Source organism: Hoplias malabaricus, chromosome 7 (assembly GCF_029633855.1).
Source record: "Hoplias malabaricus isolate fHopMal1 chromosome 7, fHopMal1.hap1, whole genome shotgun sequence".
NCBI classification, from domain to species: Eukaryota; Metazoa; Chordata; class Actinopteri; order Characiformes; family Erythrinidae; genus Hoplias; species Hoplias malabaricus.
In genome coordinates, this window is record NC_089806.1 from 35,746,358 (window position 1) to 35,762,329 (window position 15,972).

Below are 15,972 nucleotides of genomic sequence, written 5' to 3' on the forward strand. Positions count from 1 at the left end.
CTCTGTAGAGGTGGGTTCTTGATTTCACTTACAAAAAATGCAATCTGAGCAATGGTGCTCATAGTTTTGCATATGACTGCATAACAGTCAGCATACACTGACAAATATATTACATAGGAGGTCGACTTATTGACAAATATTTGCAACACAGTCATCTGCCTTGGCATCTGAGCTGCAGCCATATGCCGCATGAGTTAAGAATTACCGATTTGTGTTGTTCAGAAAGAATGTTTTTGTTTTTAGCATTAATTATTTTATAATGAAATATTCATGATCAATGTATATAATGTATGAATAATGTATATTGGGTAAGAAGAATATCAACACATTTACTGAAAAAATGCACTGTGCGGTCAAAAGAATGGGGACAGCCCGCCTAGGTACTGATTTTAAGTGTTTTAGCCACACCCACTTAAATGTGTAAACAATAACAATCCACTGTGTACTGTCCTGAAGAGCTCAGCAACTTTAAATGTGTCACCATCATAGGATGCCACATATATGGATAACCATATATGAGTTGTAAATAACTTTAAGTGCAATTATCGTGAAATGGAAGCATCTAGAAGCAACAACAGCTCAGTTATGAAGCAGTGTACCAGGAAATCTCATAGAACCAGCTTTCTGTATGTTGGAGTTTATACAGTTCAAACCACCTCTGGGGGCAACATCAGCACAAGAACTGTATGTCAGAAGCTTCAGGAAATGGGTTTCCATGGCTGCACACAAGCCTAAAGTATAAAGTATGATATGTGCAATAGCAAGCAGCTGGAGTGATGAAAGCTGGTCTAAGACAGCTGTGACCAAGTTGCCTGGACTGATAAATTGAGTGATGAATTCTACACTGTCTGGCAGTCGGATGGACAAATCTGAAATTGGCAGATGGCAGCAGAATGCAACCTAGTGGAATACATACTGCCAACAGTAAAGTTTGGTGGAAGGTTTGGTTAATTCCTGTGAAAATGTGTAGAGGGTGCTTTCCTGTTATAGCATGATTGTGTCCCTGTGCAAAGACAAAGTTGGTGTAGAGGAATACCAGTGGCCCACACAGAGCCCCGATCTCAGCCCTATTGAACACTGTTAATTTAAACATCAATGACAAGCCAGAACATCTTGTTCAACATTACACACACACACAGAAACTCACTGTCTATAGTACTGGGCTGCGTGGAGGATGGTTCATTAGATTGGGTGGTCTTTTTGTCTTTGTCCCCATCCTTGCTTTTCTTCTTGTCTGATATATAAAACATACAGCAGGCCATGGGTCAAACACAAAACACTGGTCTTGGTCCTTTGCAAGAACAAAAACTGATAAATTCTAAATTAAATAAAACTCGATTCGATTTTATCCAAGTGATTAGTGGCAAGGCTGGGTCCGATTTGAAATAAACACAGATAGATACGCAACCAAACGTAGATAGATAATTATTTTTAGTAATAGTATTTTATATATAAGATATAAGATATGATATTAACCAACCATTTATATACACCTCTTATTCAGCTACTTCAAGATGCACCCATTGACACAGACATTCAGCTGTGTACACAGCTTGTAAAATCTCCATAGAAACTGAGATGAAATGGGACACTCTGGAAAAAAACAAGTGACTATGCTTAAAGCCCAGTGTCAGCTTGAGAACTATAAAGCCGCCAGCCTAGGTCTGCTGAGTGGTAAAACTGGATTCTCTGGAGGGATGATGCATCATTTAGTACTGTTGGGATGAGCTGATATGGCTTTTGTAATGCACAACTATTCTTCGAAAATCGAGAGGCTCATACTGTAACAAAGGTGATGACAATAAATTTCAACATTGATAAATACATCTGAAAATAATTTTGAATGTATAGTGTGTATTTTATTTAATCCATTCATTCAATACTTAAATGAACCAGTTATTATTGCCTAAATTATTTGAAAAACTGTTCTTTTTATGCTCATGTATATTATCTTGTACCTTTGGGTTTTTCCTTGTTTGGAGAGGGGGACTCGCTCCTACACTCCACGGCGTGTGAATTCTTTACAGCTGTGCAGCCAGCTGAAGTGGTGCTCTCCTCCATGAGCTGAAACTTCGGAATGGCATCCTTCAGGAATTCCCAGACTTTGGTCACATATCGTGATCTGGGAATCAGATCACCCAAACACAGCATTAGAACAGCCCACAGTAAATCATGCATCCGTAAGTGGCAGTTTAACCATCTATGGTGTTTAATCATCCTGGCTTATCAAAATGTGTTCAAGCCTAATTGAACATAAGACGCCTTGTATCTGATTAATGACCTGCTGCGGGATCAATGTCTAAAGTGAAACCAGACAAAAGGGTAGTGAGCGTATTTTCCCACACTAATCAATAAACAGCAATTAAGGGGAAGCAGCGGGTTGCTGGTAGTCAATATACTGTACAAGAATGACCCAGGCCCACATTTGAGACCCAACATTCAGGTCCACAGGCAAACAAATGAATGCCACCTCATGTTTATCTGGTTATTATCCTTGGTTTTCATTGAGTAAATGTATGTATCATTCATACATGTAAATGTAAGGATTTAAGGAGCAGTGGTGCTGCTGAACTGTTAGCAAGAGAGTCACTGGGAAGCCATGTCTTTTTTGGCATGGAGTGTTCCTCCCTACCATGTGTGTGTGCCAGGCCTGAATTGGAGCATTTGGAGAGAGGGGGATGGAGCTTGTCACCACAGAAGAGGCACAACATGCAATAAATGACCCCAGGAGATCCTGCAGGCTTGTTCTAATATGAATACACACACAAACACACTAGTTCCAAATCAATATACCCCAGGGCCTGGCTAACAAAATAGGCCAGTATCAAGGCTGCGCTGATATAAATGTTAAATAACAATATTATATAAATGAAAGTAAAACATTTCTTATATTAATAAGATATGAAGATATGACACTAAAATTCACAATTAGTAAGCTAACATAGATGTAATACAATGGGGAGCAGTTTTCCATATATATATATATATATATATATATATATATTCTCTCTCTCTCTCTCTCTCTCTCTCTCTCTCTCTCTCTCTCTCTCTCTCACACACACACACACACACACACACAGATGCCCAGTTACACTCTGCTGTCATGTCATGGTTCACACTGTTAGAGCAATGTGACAGAAAAACTGTGTATATTTACACAACACACAAACATGCACACGCATTTTCCTTCTCTCTCTCTCTGCATGTGCACTGATAAGGTCTCAGCGGAAGCCTCCCAACCACTGAAAATAAACAGAGTGTGTGAAACAAGACACCCCACAGCATTTGCTGAAACAAAGTCTGCGCAGGCACTATGCTTCGAAAGGCAACACAACTAACATGCCCTTGCAAGGCCATGACCACTAGTCCTGCCCCATGCTACATTAACATTAGCCCACTAACAGTATCATGAAGGAATGGAAGACATACATGTTGCTGGTTGTTTGTTCAATGGAGGTGCCAGAAAAAACGTATTCAAATGAGGGCAATGTGTGCGGCCAATACTGACTTATCACCGTGGCGTAATCTGTACACATTCTGCTGGAAATCATGGGCCAAGCCCTGTCCCAGACAGAGAGCAATAGATCAGTGAATCTCATTAGTATTACACTGCCTACTGATAGAAGGCATCGAGAAAAAGACAGAGAAAGAGAGAGAGAGAGAGAGAGAGAGAGAGAGAGAGAGAGAGAGAAAGAAAGAGTAGATGCCTTTGATAAAGCTATTTCCGGGAATAAATGGCCATGGAATACTGCTTAGATTCTTTTATAAAATACAGGCCTGGCTTAACTGACCCTCAACTTAAAAATTAACTTAAATTCAAATTGTGCATCGTCAAACTGGTTATTTAGTCTAGCGCACGAGGCATTTTGGACAAAGCACCTGAAAATATATTTTAAAGGCAGTGTTAAAAATGTCAGAATCCAAAGGAATAATTAACAATAAATGTTAAGACATGCCACACGATGTTATTCACAATAGGCATGCAGGACATGGCAATGTAGTCTCTCAGAGCAATAGTCTTGGGTAATAAATGTCAATAGGAATAAAACTCTTATGTGCTATCCACGTCCCATGAGGAAAACTGTTTGCTGTGTAAATAACAGAGGCACAGTATGAGAGCTGGTCTGAAAAAGAGAGACTTACTGAAGGGGTATTATCTCTGGTATCCAGCCGGTCAGACAGTGGATGACAGTGAACTCTTCCAGCTCTCTCCTGGGGCTTGGCACCACACTGAAGGGACACACAGTGACAATGGCAATGTCAATTCCAGCACCAGTGAGCATCAATACCAGCGCTGTCCTCATGGTTAATTTAAGCCATTTGCTCTACTTGACTGGGCCATCTTGGTTATTTCCCCATTGTGACCTGTTCAAGTGCAGGCACATTCAATGCACAGCCACAGATTATATGCTGGCATAGCTGCAAAAGACGAAAAGAGCATCAATAACTGAATATCAAGGAAAAGCTAAGTTTGTGAAGGAATTAAAACTGTTAATACTGAAATGAAAACTGAAATGAGTTTCAGAGGGGAATTAATGCTTTATTTTGGTTGCATATCCGCCAAAAGCAACATATTTCTATACACTGCATAACTTCATTATGCGTTACTTTTATGAAATCTGATGACTCTTTGGGTGTGTATGTGAGTGTGAGTGTGGCCTATTGCTCTCTCTCTGTCTCTTTCTTGAAGAAACCAGATGGCTGATGCACTAATTGTGCCTCACGGGATGCTGTATTCAAGCAGTCCGGCAGCTATTAATTAACTGCACCATTTCACCGCTCTTCTTCTTGCCGTGCTCACACCAAGTCAAACGCAAACGCCACACTGTCATTTGCATCACTGGCTTAACCCCTCAATCTGCAGAGGGTTGTATGTGTATATTAGCTTCACAGCAGTCACTTACTAATGCACATTTGTTATTACATAATACAGAAGTACTTATATCCTAGTGATGTTCTTTATGTGAATGTGTTGGAACCAATGAGCCGTATGATACAAACACCACACCCGCTATAAAGTATGAACATGTGAGCGTTATAAAATTGAGCTGCTAATAGTAAGAATTTTGAAAGAATGAATGAATGGATCTACATATACATTCATAAAGCAAACCTTCAACTCTAGATTTATCAGGGTCAAGCATATGCTTTTTTTCTGTGGAAGAACAGGAGGCTTTACAAAGTTTGCACCATCAGAGAACCTAATTTCCTTACCAATTCATGCTAGCAAGTGAATGTGTTTGGAGGATTTTGCCACGCTAATCTCACAAAATACTTACTCTGTGGGCGGCACGGTGGTGTCGCAGTCACACAGCTCCAGGGACCTGGAGGTTGTGGGTTCGATTCCCGCTCCGGGTGACTGTCTGTGAGGAGTTGGTGTGTTCTCCCCGTGTCCGCGTGGGTTTCCTCCGGGTGCTCCGGTTTCCTCCCACAGTCCAAAAACACACGTTGGTAGGTGGATTGGCGACTCAAAAGTGTCCGTGTGTGTAAGTGAATGTGTGTGTGTTGCCCTGTGAAGGACTGGCACCCCCTCCAGGATGTATTCCCCCCTTGCACCCAATGATTCCAGGTAGGCTCTGGACCCCCCGCGACCCTGAATTGGATAAGCGGTTACAGATAATGAATGAATACTTACTCTGTATTAGCTAGCTTAAGGATAGCTTTAGCCAGTAGCATAGGCCAGAGCTCCGACTGGTTGGTAGTAGCAGGGAGCAGTAAATTGTTATTTTCATCAAATGGTAATGCATCATCAATAGTGATCTTCCTCCAGCAACCCTGAAACATGTGTAAAAAAAGAGAGAGCGAGAGAGAGAGAGACAGAGGCTCACTTTCCTTGTGATTCTTAAATAACTTAACATTTCAAAAAAGAGCAAACATGTGTTGACAGAAATGTTTCTGCACACTACAGGAACATTATCTTAGTCATCAAGAGACATGATTTAGATTAATACAGGACAGCTGCCAGTGACTAATCAATGGCAATTTATACAGCTGATGAATAGCACTAGTATCCATTGATTTGGTGCTAAAGCACATGCTCTTGTGTGTTTTTGAGCACACCCTCATTTGAGATAAAATACTCTACACTCAAAATATTCTACACCAAACAACTTTAGACCAGCTACAGTTGTCAAGATTTAGGTGACCTTTAAATGCCCAAAGTGCAACAGAGTGTGGGTGCTGTCCTTGTATGAGGTGTACACAGAGAGACAGAGGAAGAGATTAGGTATTTTCCGTAGATATTTAACTTGTTGTGGGTGTATGTTAATGTCTTCTGGTATTTTTTGTTCGTTCTCCCCACCATAGTACATGTCTTACTGGAATGGTCGATTCATGCCTGTACATAATAGCACAGCCTGTTTATGTTCCTAGCCTTACACTGCCATATCCCAACTAGCAATTTCAGAATGAAAATGACAGATGTTTACAAAAAATTACAAAGTTAAAATAGTTTTTTTCTTCTTTAATTGGTTTATACCACTACTGACAGACCTCATCTGATAAACTTAGTGTGTTGGCCAAACATGGTCAAGTTTATGACAGTGCCCCATGAACTCAGAAGACGTCATTGGATAGCACAGGCTAAATTTATAGAACTTAATCTGTCTCAGATCCTGTCTCTGTTCTAGTAGATAATGGTTAACCTATATGTAATGCTGTAAAATGGGGGTAGGAGTGTGTTTCTCAGTTCGGACTTCATTCTGGCTTGAGCACTCAGCAAACTTCCATTTCAACTCCATAATATTCAGACTGGTCTCCTCTCTTCATTTTAAAGCCAGAAAAACACAATTAATAATAATAATAATAATAATAATAACTAAAACATACTGACAGCAGACGTGTCAACATTAAGTGTGAATCACTTCATATGACAATATTATCATGATTACCCGAGAGGGTGGGTTTATTAAAAGGTGATTACATACTGTGACTACGTTCGTCAGCTCAGAGGGCAGTCAAGGCCAGCGGTGACTTAAAAAGAGGCAGGAGCGCACTCTCAGCAGAGGAAATTCACTGGTATACTTAACACCCACATATACACACAAGCACACACATACACCTGGCTGTCTGATAAGAGCCATGTTCTCACTAAATGACTGCCTGCAGGATGTATGTGGCAGTAGGTGTGGAGGGATTCACCTCTTAATCATGTCTCACTGCCTTCCAGCAAGCCTCTGCAACACACTGAGGACAGTGTGGGCTTCCTCTAATAGGGCACCACAGAGTATATTTTTGGTCAGCACTGTAAAAGGTTTGAATGAGTCAGAACTTCCCCTTAAGTGCTTACTGTTACAGTCTCTCACAGGTGCAACTGCTGTAATCTTCTGTATTCAAACTGACTTCATTTTATTTTAAAAGCCATTCTTAATCATTAGACTAATAATAACAGTCTATAACAGTAAATCAGCAATAAAACAGCATTGTTGTTTTTATTATTTATTTCAAATTGATGGCTTTTTGAAACAAGTAACGTGTCAGAACTCACCATCCAGTAGAGTTTCACCACATACTTCCCATATATGTTATATAGAGGCACGTGGCCCTTTGTGACTTTACACAGGGAGTAGATGTGTTCCCACGGCCTCCAGGAATGAAGGTCCTCACCCACTGCTCCACTGAAGACTTTCCACACAATATAGATCTCACTGATGATCCAACGTATAAGCTGAGGGGATGAGATGTTAGTGTCAATGAGAAAGGCAAGGAAATGTCCTTCACAGTGGATTCTCTGTGTAACTTTGGAATTGTTTCAGCTTGCAACCAAAGGCTGATAAATGATGTATAGCGACAAGAAAAGAAGAACTCTGCTGTCTTTCATGATCAACTGAATTCTTACGGTGTCCAAAATGGCACTATTGGGACTCTACCTCTGTTCTGAAATGAAAAGACTCAACTCAGTTAGTTCAATGGACACAAAAATTTATATAGTAGATAAGCCTATGGTACCACAAATGCAACAGATGAGGCAAAAGAAATCCGATTTGACTCTTTTGACTCACCTCACTTGAGAGCAAGTGCTCATTGGGTGAAGTGAGATCAAAAGTTGATTCGTTCTCCACCACCACTGGAACCTGGCAAAAAGTGAAATCATTCGATTTAAAAACAAGATTCTGCTTCCAAATAAAAAAAGCAAATTGCAGCAGCTCAGTAAATCATACGGGAACGTTTGGAAACAAACATCGCTAATGTACATAATCTCCCTCGACCATCAATTATTTTCTTTCAGAGTTGAAAATCAATACATTTATGGATTGAGACATTCCAGGCGCGGCCTTGTAGACTTTGGGCTTCCGTTTAAAAGGCATTTATTCATAAAGAACTTGCCCTTCCTCTCTCTCTTTCAGATTCTTTCTCCATCACTTTCCTTCCATTCCTCTTAAAAATACTATTTTCATCACTCTCCTTGATCATGCTGACCCATTGCAGTCCCCATTGCAACATTCAAACTAGCTGACAGGACATGATTCTGCAGTTCTCTATGAGGCAACACATTCTCCAAGCTATACACTTGACATACGAATGAAGGCAAAATTAAAAAAAATAATTTTGATCCACAGTAAACTCTGATGTATTCCTGCTCTAACAGATTTGATTTTAGGGAGCACAAAGGGCTGTTTTGAAGAAGTGAGAACACTGCATCGTGCTGTAATTAATTAACTTGTACAAATCTTGGTAATGTGCCAAACACTCTTCTGGTTCACGCTCTCCTACCTTGTTAACTAGGTACTCTGAAGGGCGTTTCCAGGTGTGAACTTTCAAAGAAGATGGGAGCTCAACCTTCCCCTCTGGGTCCTCAAAGGATTGCTAAAAATGTAGTAAAGGTATTCCATTACACTAACATTATGATGAACAGAGAAGTGTATTACCCAGATAATCATACACTGTCGGTATAAAGGGATTTGTAATGTAATGTTTAGAAAACAAGGAACAAAGTTGTGTAGCTAACAAAGAGTTTAAATTAAATCATACAGCCTAACCAACAATTTAAATAGGAAGCTAACTTCACATGCATATGTTTTCTGCAGCTATGCTTGTTTTTACTTTTTTTTAAGACAAAGAGCCAAAAAGAGTAGTGATCTGCTAAAAATGCCCCTGTGTGAAATAAAAAATTCATTCATTCATTATCTGTAACTGCTTATCCAGTTCAGGGTCACGGTGGGTCTGGAGCCTACCCAGAATCATTGGGCGCAAGGAGGAAACACACTCTGGAGGGGGCGCCAGTTTTTCATAGGGCAATACACACATTCACACCTACGAACACTTTTTGAGTCGCCAATCCACCTACCAACGTGTGTTTTTGGACCGTGGGAGGAAACCGGAGCACCCGGAGGAAACCCACGCGGACACGGGGAGAACACACCAAACTCCTCACAGACAGTCACCTGGAGCGGGAATCGAACCCACAACCTCCAGGTCCCTGGCGCTGTGTGACTGCAACACTACCTGCTGCACCACCGTACATAATTTGTTTGGTACTTAGTCATATATCAAAGCTGATGATATTGTATAGTTTGCTGTATTTCTAAAATATAGCTACTTATTTACCTTAAAGTAGACAATGATCTTCCATACTATTCAAATTTTGGCTGATCGGTTTATGTTATAATTATGTCCATCAACTATGCATACCAAAATGTATACAAGAGCTTACCACCAGTGTAACAGTCTGTATACACTGAAACGTTTCATGGTGTAGTGCAGTGTCTGATTTTTATTTTACCAGTTGTACATGGACACTCACACTGAAAGGACTCTTCCCGCCTTTGCCATCCTTTGCACCTTTGGATGCGTCCCATTTCTCTGCACTGACCTCAGTGTCGTTCCATTCGGGCCAGATAGGGATGTGGCTCCTCTTCAACTCTCCTGGACCTTCTGATGCACTGACCACTGTGGAAGAGGCCCTAGGGCCAGTGTGTTAGTTTTTTGTGTCACTACAATATCCCCTGTCCCTCTGGGCAATATGGCAGTTATAACATTTCTGAACAACATGAAATATGCTATTTTTAGCCTGGATATTGGCCTTTTGGCACTACCTTTATAAGGTACATGTATCTGTTATTCACCATTGAGGTAATTTTAGATTAAAAGGCCTAATAATGCGTTTACACTTTAATTTGGATTACTTATGGCCAGTTAAATAAACTTGTTTATAGCCAGGGCTAATTCGACGGCAAAAGAGCAAATACTTGAATGTCTTAGCTATAAGTCTTAATGCTAGCTACTATTCTTACTCTTTAGTCGGTGAATGTCCTTGAGATGAAGATACTCGACTGGATGAAGAGTCCTTTTTCTTGGCTGGCTGCTTCGACATTGTATTATTAAGCTGTTTTTAAAAATACGGTTAGCTAACTTTATTTAGAAGGACTAAGAAACGAATAGGGCTCATTTGTTTTGCTAGCAACGGCTGAGCAATGTTTGACTTGTTGCTAAGCGACTGCGCCACTTGGGTCCGCGTGCCTGCTCTGAGGATTACACTCAAGGCTGGAAGTAAATCAGTTGCTATCTAATTGTAGGTAGGAGGTTCTATCTGCTCAGTGTTTATTGATAAGACTAATCTATGCATTAATAATAACCGCCTCTGACATTAGTTTAATTATTTTTTAAATATTCATGTCCAACTGGAAAAATAAACAGGACTCTGTAGACACGAGTTTAAAGGCAGCGTTCATGATTTTATTTATTCATTTATTTATTTACTCACCATTTGCCAGCTCTCCATTCTGTTTGCATGAAACATTTGTTTGGAAACCGGTCTAATGTGCTTATGAAACCACTGTGTCAGTAAGCTGGTTTAAAAAGAAAGACCCTCAGTCCCCCTCAGCTAGGATTTCTCTCTCTGCTCTTGGCAGAGAAACAGCATCTGGAGATGCTTAGATGGCAGAGAGAGAGACCTTCATACATTGATGAAAAGAGATAAGGATATTGCATTATTCCTACTCTATAGGTGGGTAATAGTGACTTATTTTTGGTGTTTCCAGTTACTTAAAGGGGACATCTACAACACACCCTGGAAGACAAAGTCTGAGTCGTCCAATATGACCATCGCTTAAATATATAAAAAGTGAGAAACCCTTCCAAAGATTTAAAGCTATAGGATCTGATGAGAAACAGAATTGTGAAACCGGACTTCCCTGAGCATTTAATGCCTCTGAAAGTTAAATATTACAGCAATGTAGACCACTTTTGGTCCATTAACAGACCAATATAGGCCCATGTATGGTGTGGACATCATATGACCAGCACAGGGTCTGGCTGTTTCAAACCTGAAAACTGGTCAGGTGACGCATAAGCAACAGCACATGCTCAGGCAAGCCCCCACTCTCCTTGTGAAAAATGTTGGACATTGAATGGGTACCATTGTTGGTGCACACTCTCTGAAAGAAATTACAGATTCATTCATTTGACAAATTTCAAACACACTTGCTCACTTTTTGGCAATTAACAAAATTCTAGTTTTATAAAAAGTTTTTTATTTTTCTTTAATGTTATTTCAACAAAGGTTGAATCCAGCATAATAAAAAAATGAAAAAAAAAAGGTAAATATGCCTCCAGTATTCTCTAGAAAAAGAGGCACGGATTGGACAGGTCCTCAGACACCTATTCCATTTCAAAAACCTGTCATCACATCATCAAAATGAACACCAGCCCATGCATATAATACGCTACAGAGTCTGAGGCAGACATATACTCAGTGAGACACATTCCCAGTTAGTGCTTATACCCCCTGCCTCTGACAGACCTCTCACTAGAGGTCTTTGCTTATGTTCTCTTGACATTCTAGACGATGTTTTCTGTGTAATAAGTTTCCTATGGGTGAAGAACTGACTGTGATAAAGGAAAAAGGGAAGACAAGACAGACATTTAAATACTATATACTTTTAAATAAAAGTTATTCCAGTGTTATATGAGAGAGAGGAATTTCTAACAAAGAGTTTCCCAGGTGAATGCCTTATAGATTAATGCTTTTATGGCAATTTTGTCTACATTTGAAATACTTTTTCTCGTTTAAGTTTAAAATGTTGCTGGCTAAACCCCATAGGGACAGCACTATTGCTTCCTGACGGAAAATTACCTGTTTACTATCTGCAGTACACCAGTTAGTCATGCTAATGTACATAGCAAAAAGTAGATGTTGTTGGGACATCTTCCTATGACAGCCATAGGACTGCAGTTTTCAATAACGTAACAAAAATGCAAAAACAAAAACACATTTCACCTGACTGACATTTTGGGAGTGTTATAAAGATAACAAGAGTCCTCAAGAGTTTGAGAAAGGCAGGAAGGAAGAGAGTGATAGAAATGCAGTGGACACTACACCAGGCATCATCTTCATGGCTATAATTTGCACCTGGAGAGCTGATGCTCAGACCAGACATGTGCTTGTGTTGCTGGTCTCTGTGTGGGTGGAGGTTAGATGAAAGGAATGGAAGTGGGCTAATGTTGCAAACAGGGGACGGAGGTCTCAGTCCCTGGCCAATGCCCCCTTCTTTACAGGTGAGTGAATAGATGAGGCCTGACGTTAGCAGCAGCCTGACTTGCTCTCCGCAGGCATGGCCTCTTCCTCCAGCTTGATGCGGTCACCATTGCTCTCCTCATAAGGAAGACCTTTGTCATTGAGAAGAATGTTCTCCACAAGGAAACGGGCTGCTTCATCAACATTTATGTTCTCCTGTGTTGGGACAGAAATGGAAATATTAATATCCAAGGGCCAACTACATAATTATCATGACTGTATTTAGACTTTGCAAGTACTTTGATAATATCAAAGACACTGTGTCCCAACTTTATTGGAATTGGAGTTATAATGGTTATAAATAATATAATAATTAAGATGGATTTCTGAAAGCGTTCAACGTCTGGTAACGTTTCATCAAATTATTTTACAGAAGAAGTACTGAACTTATTGTAGCCAACAAGTAAATGAACCTCACAAACCCACTGCTGTGAAAACCACATGTCTATATCAGCACACACTTACCTCAAACCATGTCAAATTGTTTATTCAAGGGCATTTTCTTATCTGTTTTCTCATGTGGTATATTTTTAAACGAGGCCTTCAGCACATGTGTAGTAAATGTCAGATGAAGGGAATACAGACTGAAGGAAGTGATTACTGTGAACACTGACAGTGAATATTTTGGTTAGTTCAATATTCTTCTTTCCAGATTATCATTTCTATTAAAACACTAAGCCAGAAAATGGACAGATCCATCTCAATGGATTTATCAGACAGTAAAATATCATCATTAAAGCGGTTGGCTAAGCAGCACACTCCCACACCAAGACTCCTTCTTCTCTCTTCTCTTCATTATTCTTTCATGATACTGATTCCTTTTACAGGCCCCATCCCCCAGTACTAGGAGAATGAGGATATGACTTAGGGGTGTGCGGAAAGAAAAATCACAGGGTTAAAGCTAAGCCAAGTCTTGCTTTTGTCTTCAGCTTGGAGGATGGGAACCGCAAGCTCCGAGCAGTCACCATGCCCTTGTCATAAGACAATGAATATTGATAAACCTTATGTCAGTGTGAAGTACCACTTCAAGGGCTTGCCAAGATCAAGGAGATCATTATTGTAGATGCTAGAGTAGCTCTAGCATTGATAAGGGAAACAGAGAGGGGACGTCTCCGAGGCAAAGCGGTTATTGAGCCGCATTGACGATCAAAGGTTAGAGGTTTTAAGCTCAAACCCTCAAGTTCCTATCTGCCCCTCCATCCTAGAGGCATGGAGTCCTTTTCACAGTGTCCATCTGTGCTTGGATTGACCATCAGTGCACCATGTGACCCGTGTTTCCTTGGAGCATTACCCAAGGCTGGATTAGTAAGTAGGTTTCCATGGAGACAAGCCCACACTGTCACAATCATTGTGGGCCCCGCAGAACACAACGTCCCAATCAGCGTGGGCACCGCAACTTACAACAACTCGGACAACCTGCACATGAAGGAGCGAGTAGTCTAGATCAACAATGAAATTCAAATAAATAAATGCTCCAAAAACATAGGGAAGGTTTTGATTCTCAGAGAGAAATCCACCCACACAAGACATAGCTATCATGGGGGATAACTTGTTATTTCTCATACATAGCTCACAGTCAGATGAATTTTATATATCCCAATTAAAACTAACCGTAAACTGTATAATGGACATTATTTTTGTTGTTATTATAAGGCGAGGATGCAAATGTTAACCAATCAACTCATTCATTATCATTATGTAAGCACTTATCCAGTTCAGGGACGCGGTGGGTCCAGAGTCTACTTGGAATCATTGGGCGCAAGGCAGGAATACACCCTGGAGGGGGCGCCAGTCCTTCACAGGGCAACACACACACACACACACACACACACACCTACGGACACTTTTGAGTCGTCAATCCACCTACCAGCATGTGTTTTTGGACTGTGGGAGGAAACCGGGGGAAACCCACGGAGACACGGGGAGAACACACCAGCTCCTCACAGATAGTCACCCAGAGGAAACCCACGCGGACACAGGGAGAACACACCAACTCCTCAAAGTCAGTCACCTGGAGCAGGAATCGAACCCACAACCTCCAGGCACCTGGAGCTGTGTGACTGCGACACTACCTGCTGCGCCACCGTGCCGCCCAATCAACTTATTATTGATAAGTATCAATAATTGCTAAGCAAGATAAACATATCTGTAACAGAGGAAATGACAGGCTTTCGAATATTATGCTGCACATGTACACTATAAGCAGAGGTTGGAAGCAATGAGCCCTGCAGAAAAAACCTGGCTCATCTTTCTATTTTTCAAAGCTTGCTTTTCTAACAAGCATGGCTCCAGAGAGCCTGCACTGTATGTCGTTTGTTGTCCTTTTTATTCTGCCTCTTTAACTCTGTGCTGTAATTCCTCTTCAGTAATCAAGAAAAACGAGGCTCAGTGTGTGAAACAAAACAAGCCAGCTGAGGCCTCCAGAGAGAGAGAGTGTGTTTAAAAAAAACAGATGAGGAAGGGAACATGATGGAGAAGAGGGCGTGCTGCTGTCCTCACGGACACAGGAGGCTTTACAGAAAACAAGGAGGTCCTGATAAATGAGGAATGACACATCTGCATATACACACACAGCCACAAATACACACACACACATATATATATATATATATACACACACACACACACACACACACACATACGACAGGTGCCAGAGCTCCCCGCCAGACATCTGTGTGGCTGAATCCCTAATGGATAGATTTAGCCCACAAACATGTGCTTAGGCAGACTGGGTGATGAGACACCTTCTGTCAAACAGCTACAACCAGCCACAGACACAGACGCCTGCAAACACACACACACACCACGAAAGGCCACCCTGTAACCTTTTTTAGCTCTTGAGAGTGATTCTTCTCCATCCATAACAGGAATCAGACAATGCCCTCATGTTTAGATGGTATGTTTGGAATCTGATAACTCAGTCACACTATTATTCTGATAACGAGGGGTGGGGGAACAGTGTGCACCATGCCAGCTGATCTCTATGCCAGGCTAAAAACTAAACTAAAGAAAATGGCTGATCTTTCAAAGCTGGACTAATTGCACCTCAGACTGCAATTCATACACGATGAGGCAAAAGATAGCAACTATCTATGCCTTTTTACTAAGGCTGGGATTATAAAAGTGTCCTAAATGATGTACACCTCTTACTGCTATATCCCCTGGTCCTTTACCAGACATCAAATAGTATCAAAAACTATTGCTTCACTTTAGACCATAGTAACCTTGTTGTCTTCTGTTACGGAATAAGTGCTACTTTTCATTATGATTTCTATCTGTACAGCAAACATCTTAAAGAACTCTCACAAACACTGACCCTTGTTTCTGTACTTTTCAGTTCCGTGTTAAAGGCATGTTAAAGTCCTGATGTTTTGACATCTTCCTTCCTCTGCTCATTTTAATAATACCAAAGTGTATGCACAGTTGACTGAGAACAGCAAACATCTTTTGCCAAACTC

At 40.8% G+C, this 15,972-nt stretch overlaps 2 protein-coding genes across 2 annotated transcripts in view; both read right to left on the reverse strand.

Moving 5' to 3' along the window:
• The window catches only part of adgb (androglobin), a 52,507-nt gene extending 42,077 nt beyond the window's left edge, over positions 1 to 10,430 (reverse strand). Inside the window, exons 1-9 of the mRNA XM_066677138.1 lie at positions 10,233 to 10,430; positions 9,743 to 9,902; positions 8,713 to 8,805; positions 8,001 to 8,072; positions 7,487 to 7,666; positions 5,636 to 5,775; positions 4,144 to 4,230; positions 1,959 to 2,122; positions 1,148 to 1,234 (exon numbers count right to left, since the gene is read on the reverse strand). Coding sequence (XP_066533235.1) covers positions 1,148 to 1,234; positions 1,959 to 2,122; positions 4,144 to 4,230; positions 5,636 to 5,775; positions 7,487 to 7,666; positions 8,001 to 8,072; positions 8,713 to 8,805; positions 9,743 to 9,902; positions 10,233 to 10,312 — 1,063 coding nt within the window. The 5' untranslated portion in view covers positions 10,313 to 10,430. The remainder of the gene's footprint in view (positions 1 to 1,147; positions 1,235 to 1,958; positions 2,123 to 4,143; positions 4,231 to 5,635; positions 5,776 to 7,486; positions 7,667 to 8,000; positions 8,073 to 8,712; positions 8,806 to 9,742; positions 9,903 to 10,232) is intronic.
• A 254-nt stretch (positions 10,431 to 10,684) lies between these two features.
• rab32a (RAB32a, member RAS oncogene family) overlaps positions 10,685 to 15,972 on the reverse strand; it is a 29,407-nt gene continuing 24,119 nt past the window's right edge. Inside the window, exon 3 of the mRNA XM_066677797.1 lies at positions 10,685 to 12,670. Within this exon, the coding sequence (XP_066533894.1) occupies positions 12,521 to 12,670 (150 nt within the window). The 3' untranslated portion in view covers positions 10,685 to 12,520. The remainder of the gene's footprint in view (positions 12,671 to 15,972) is intronic.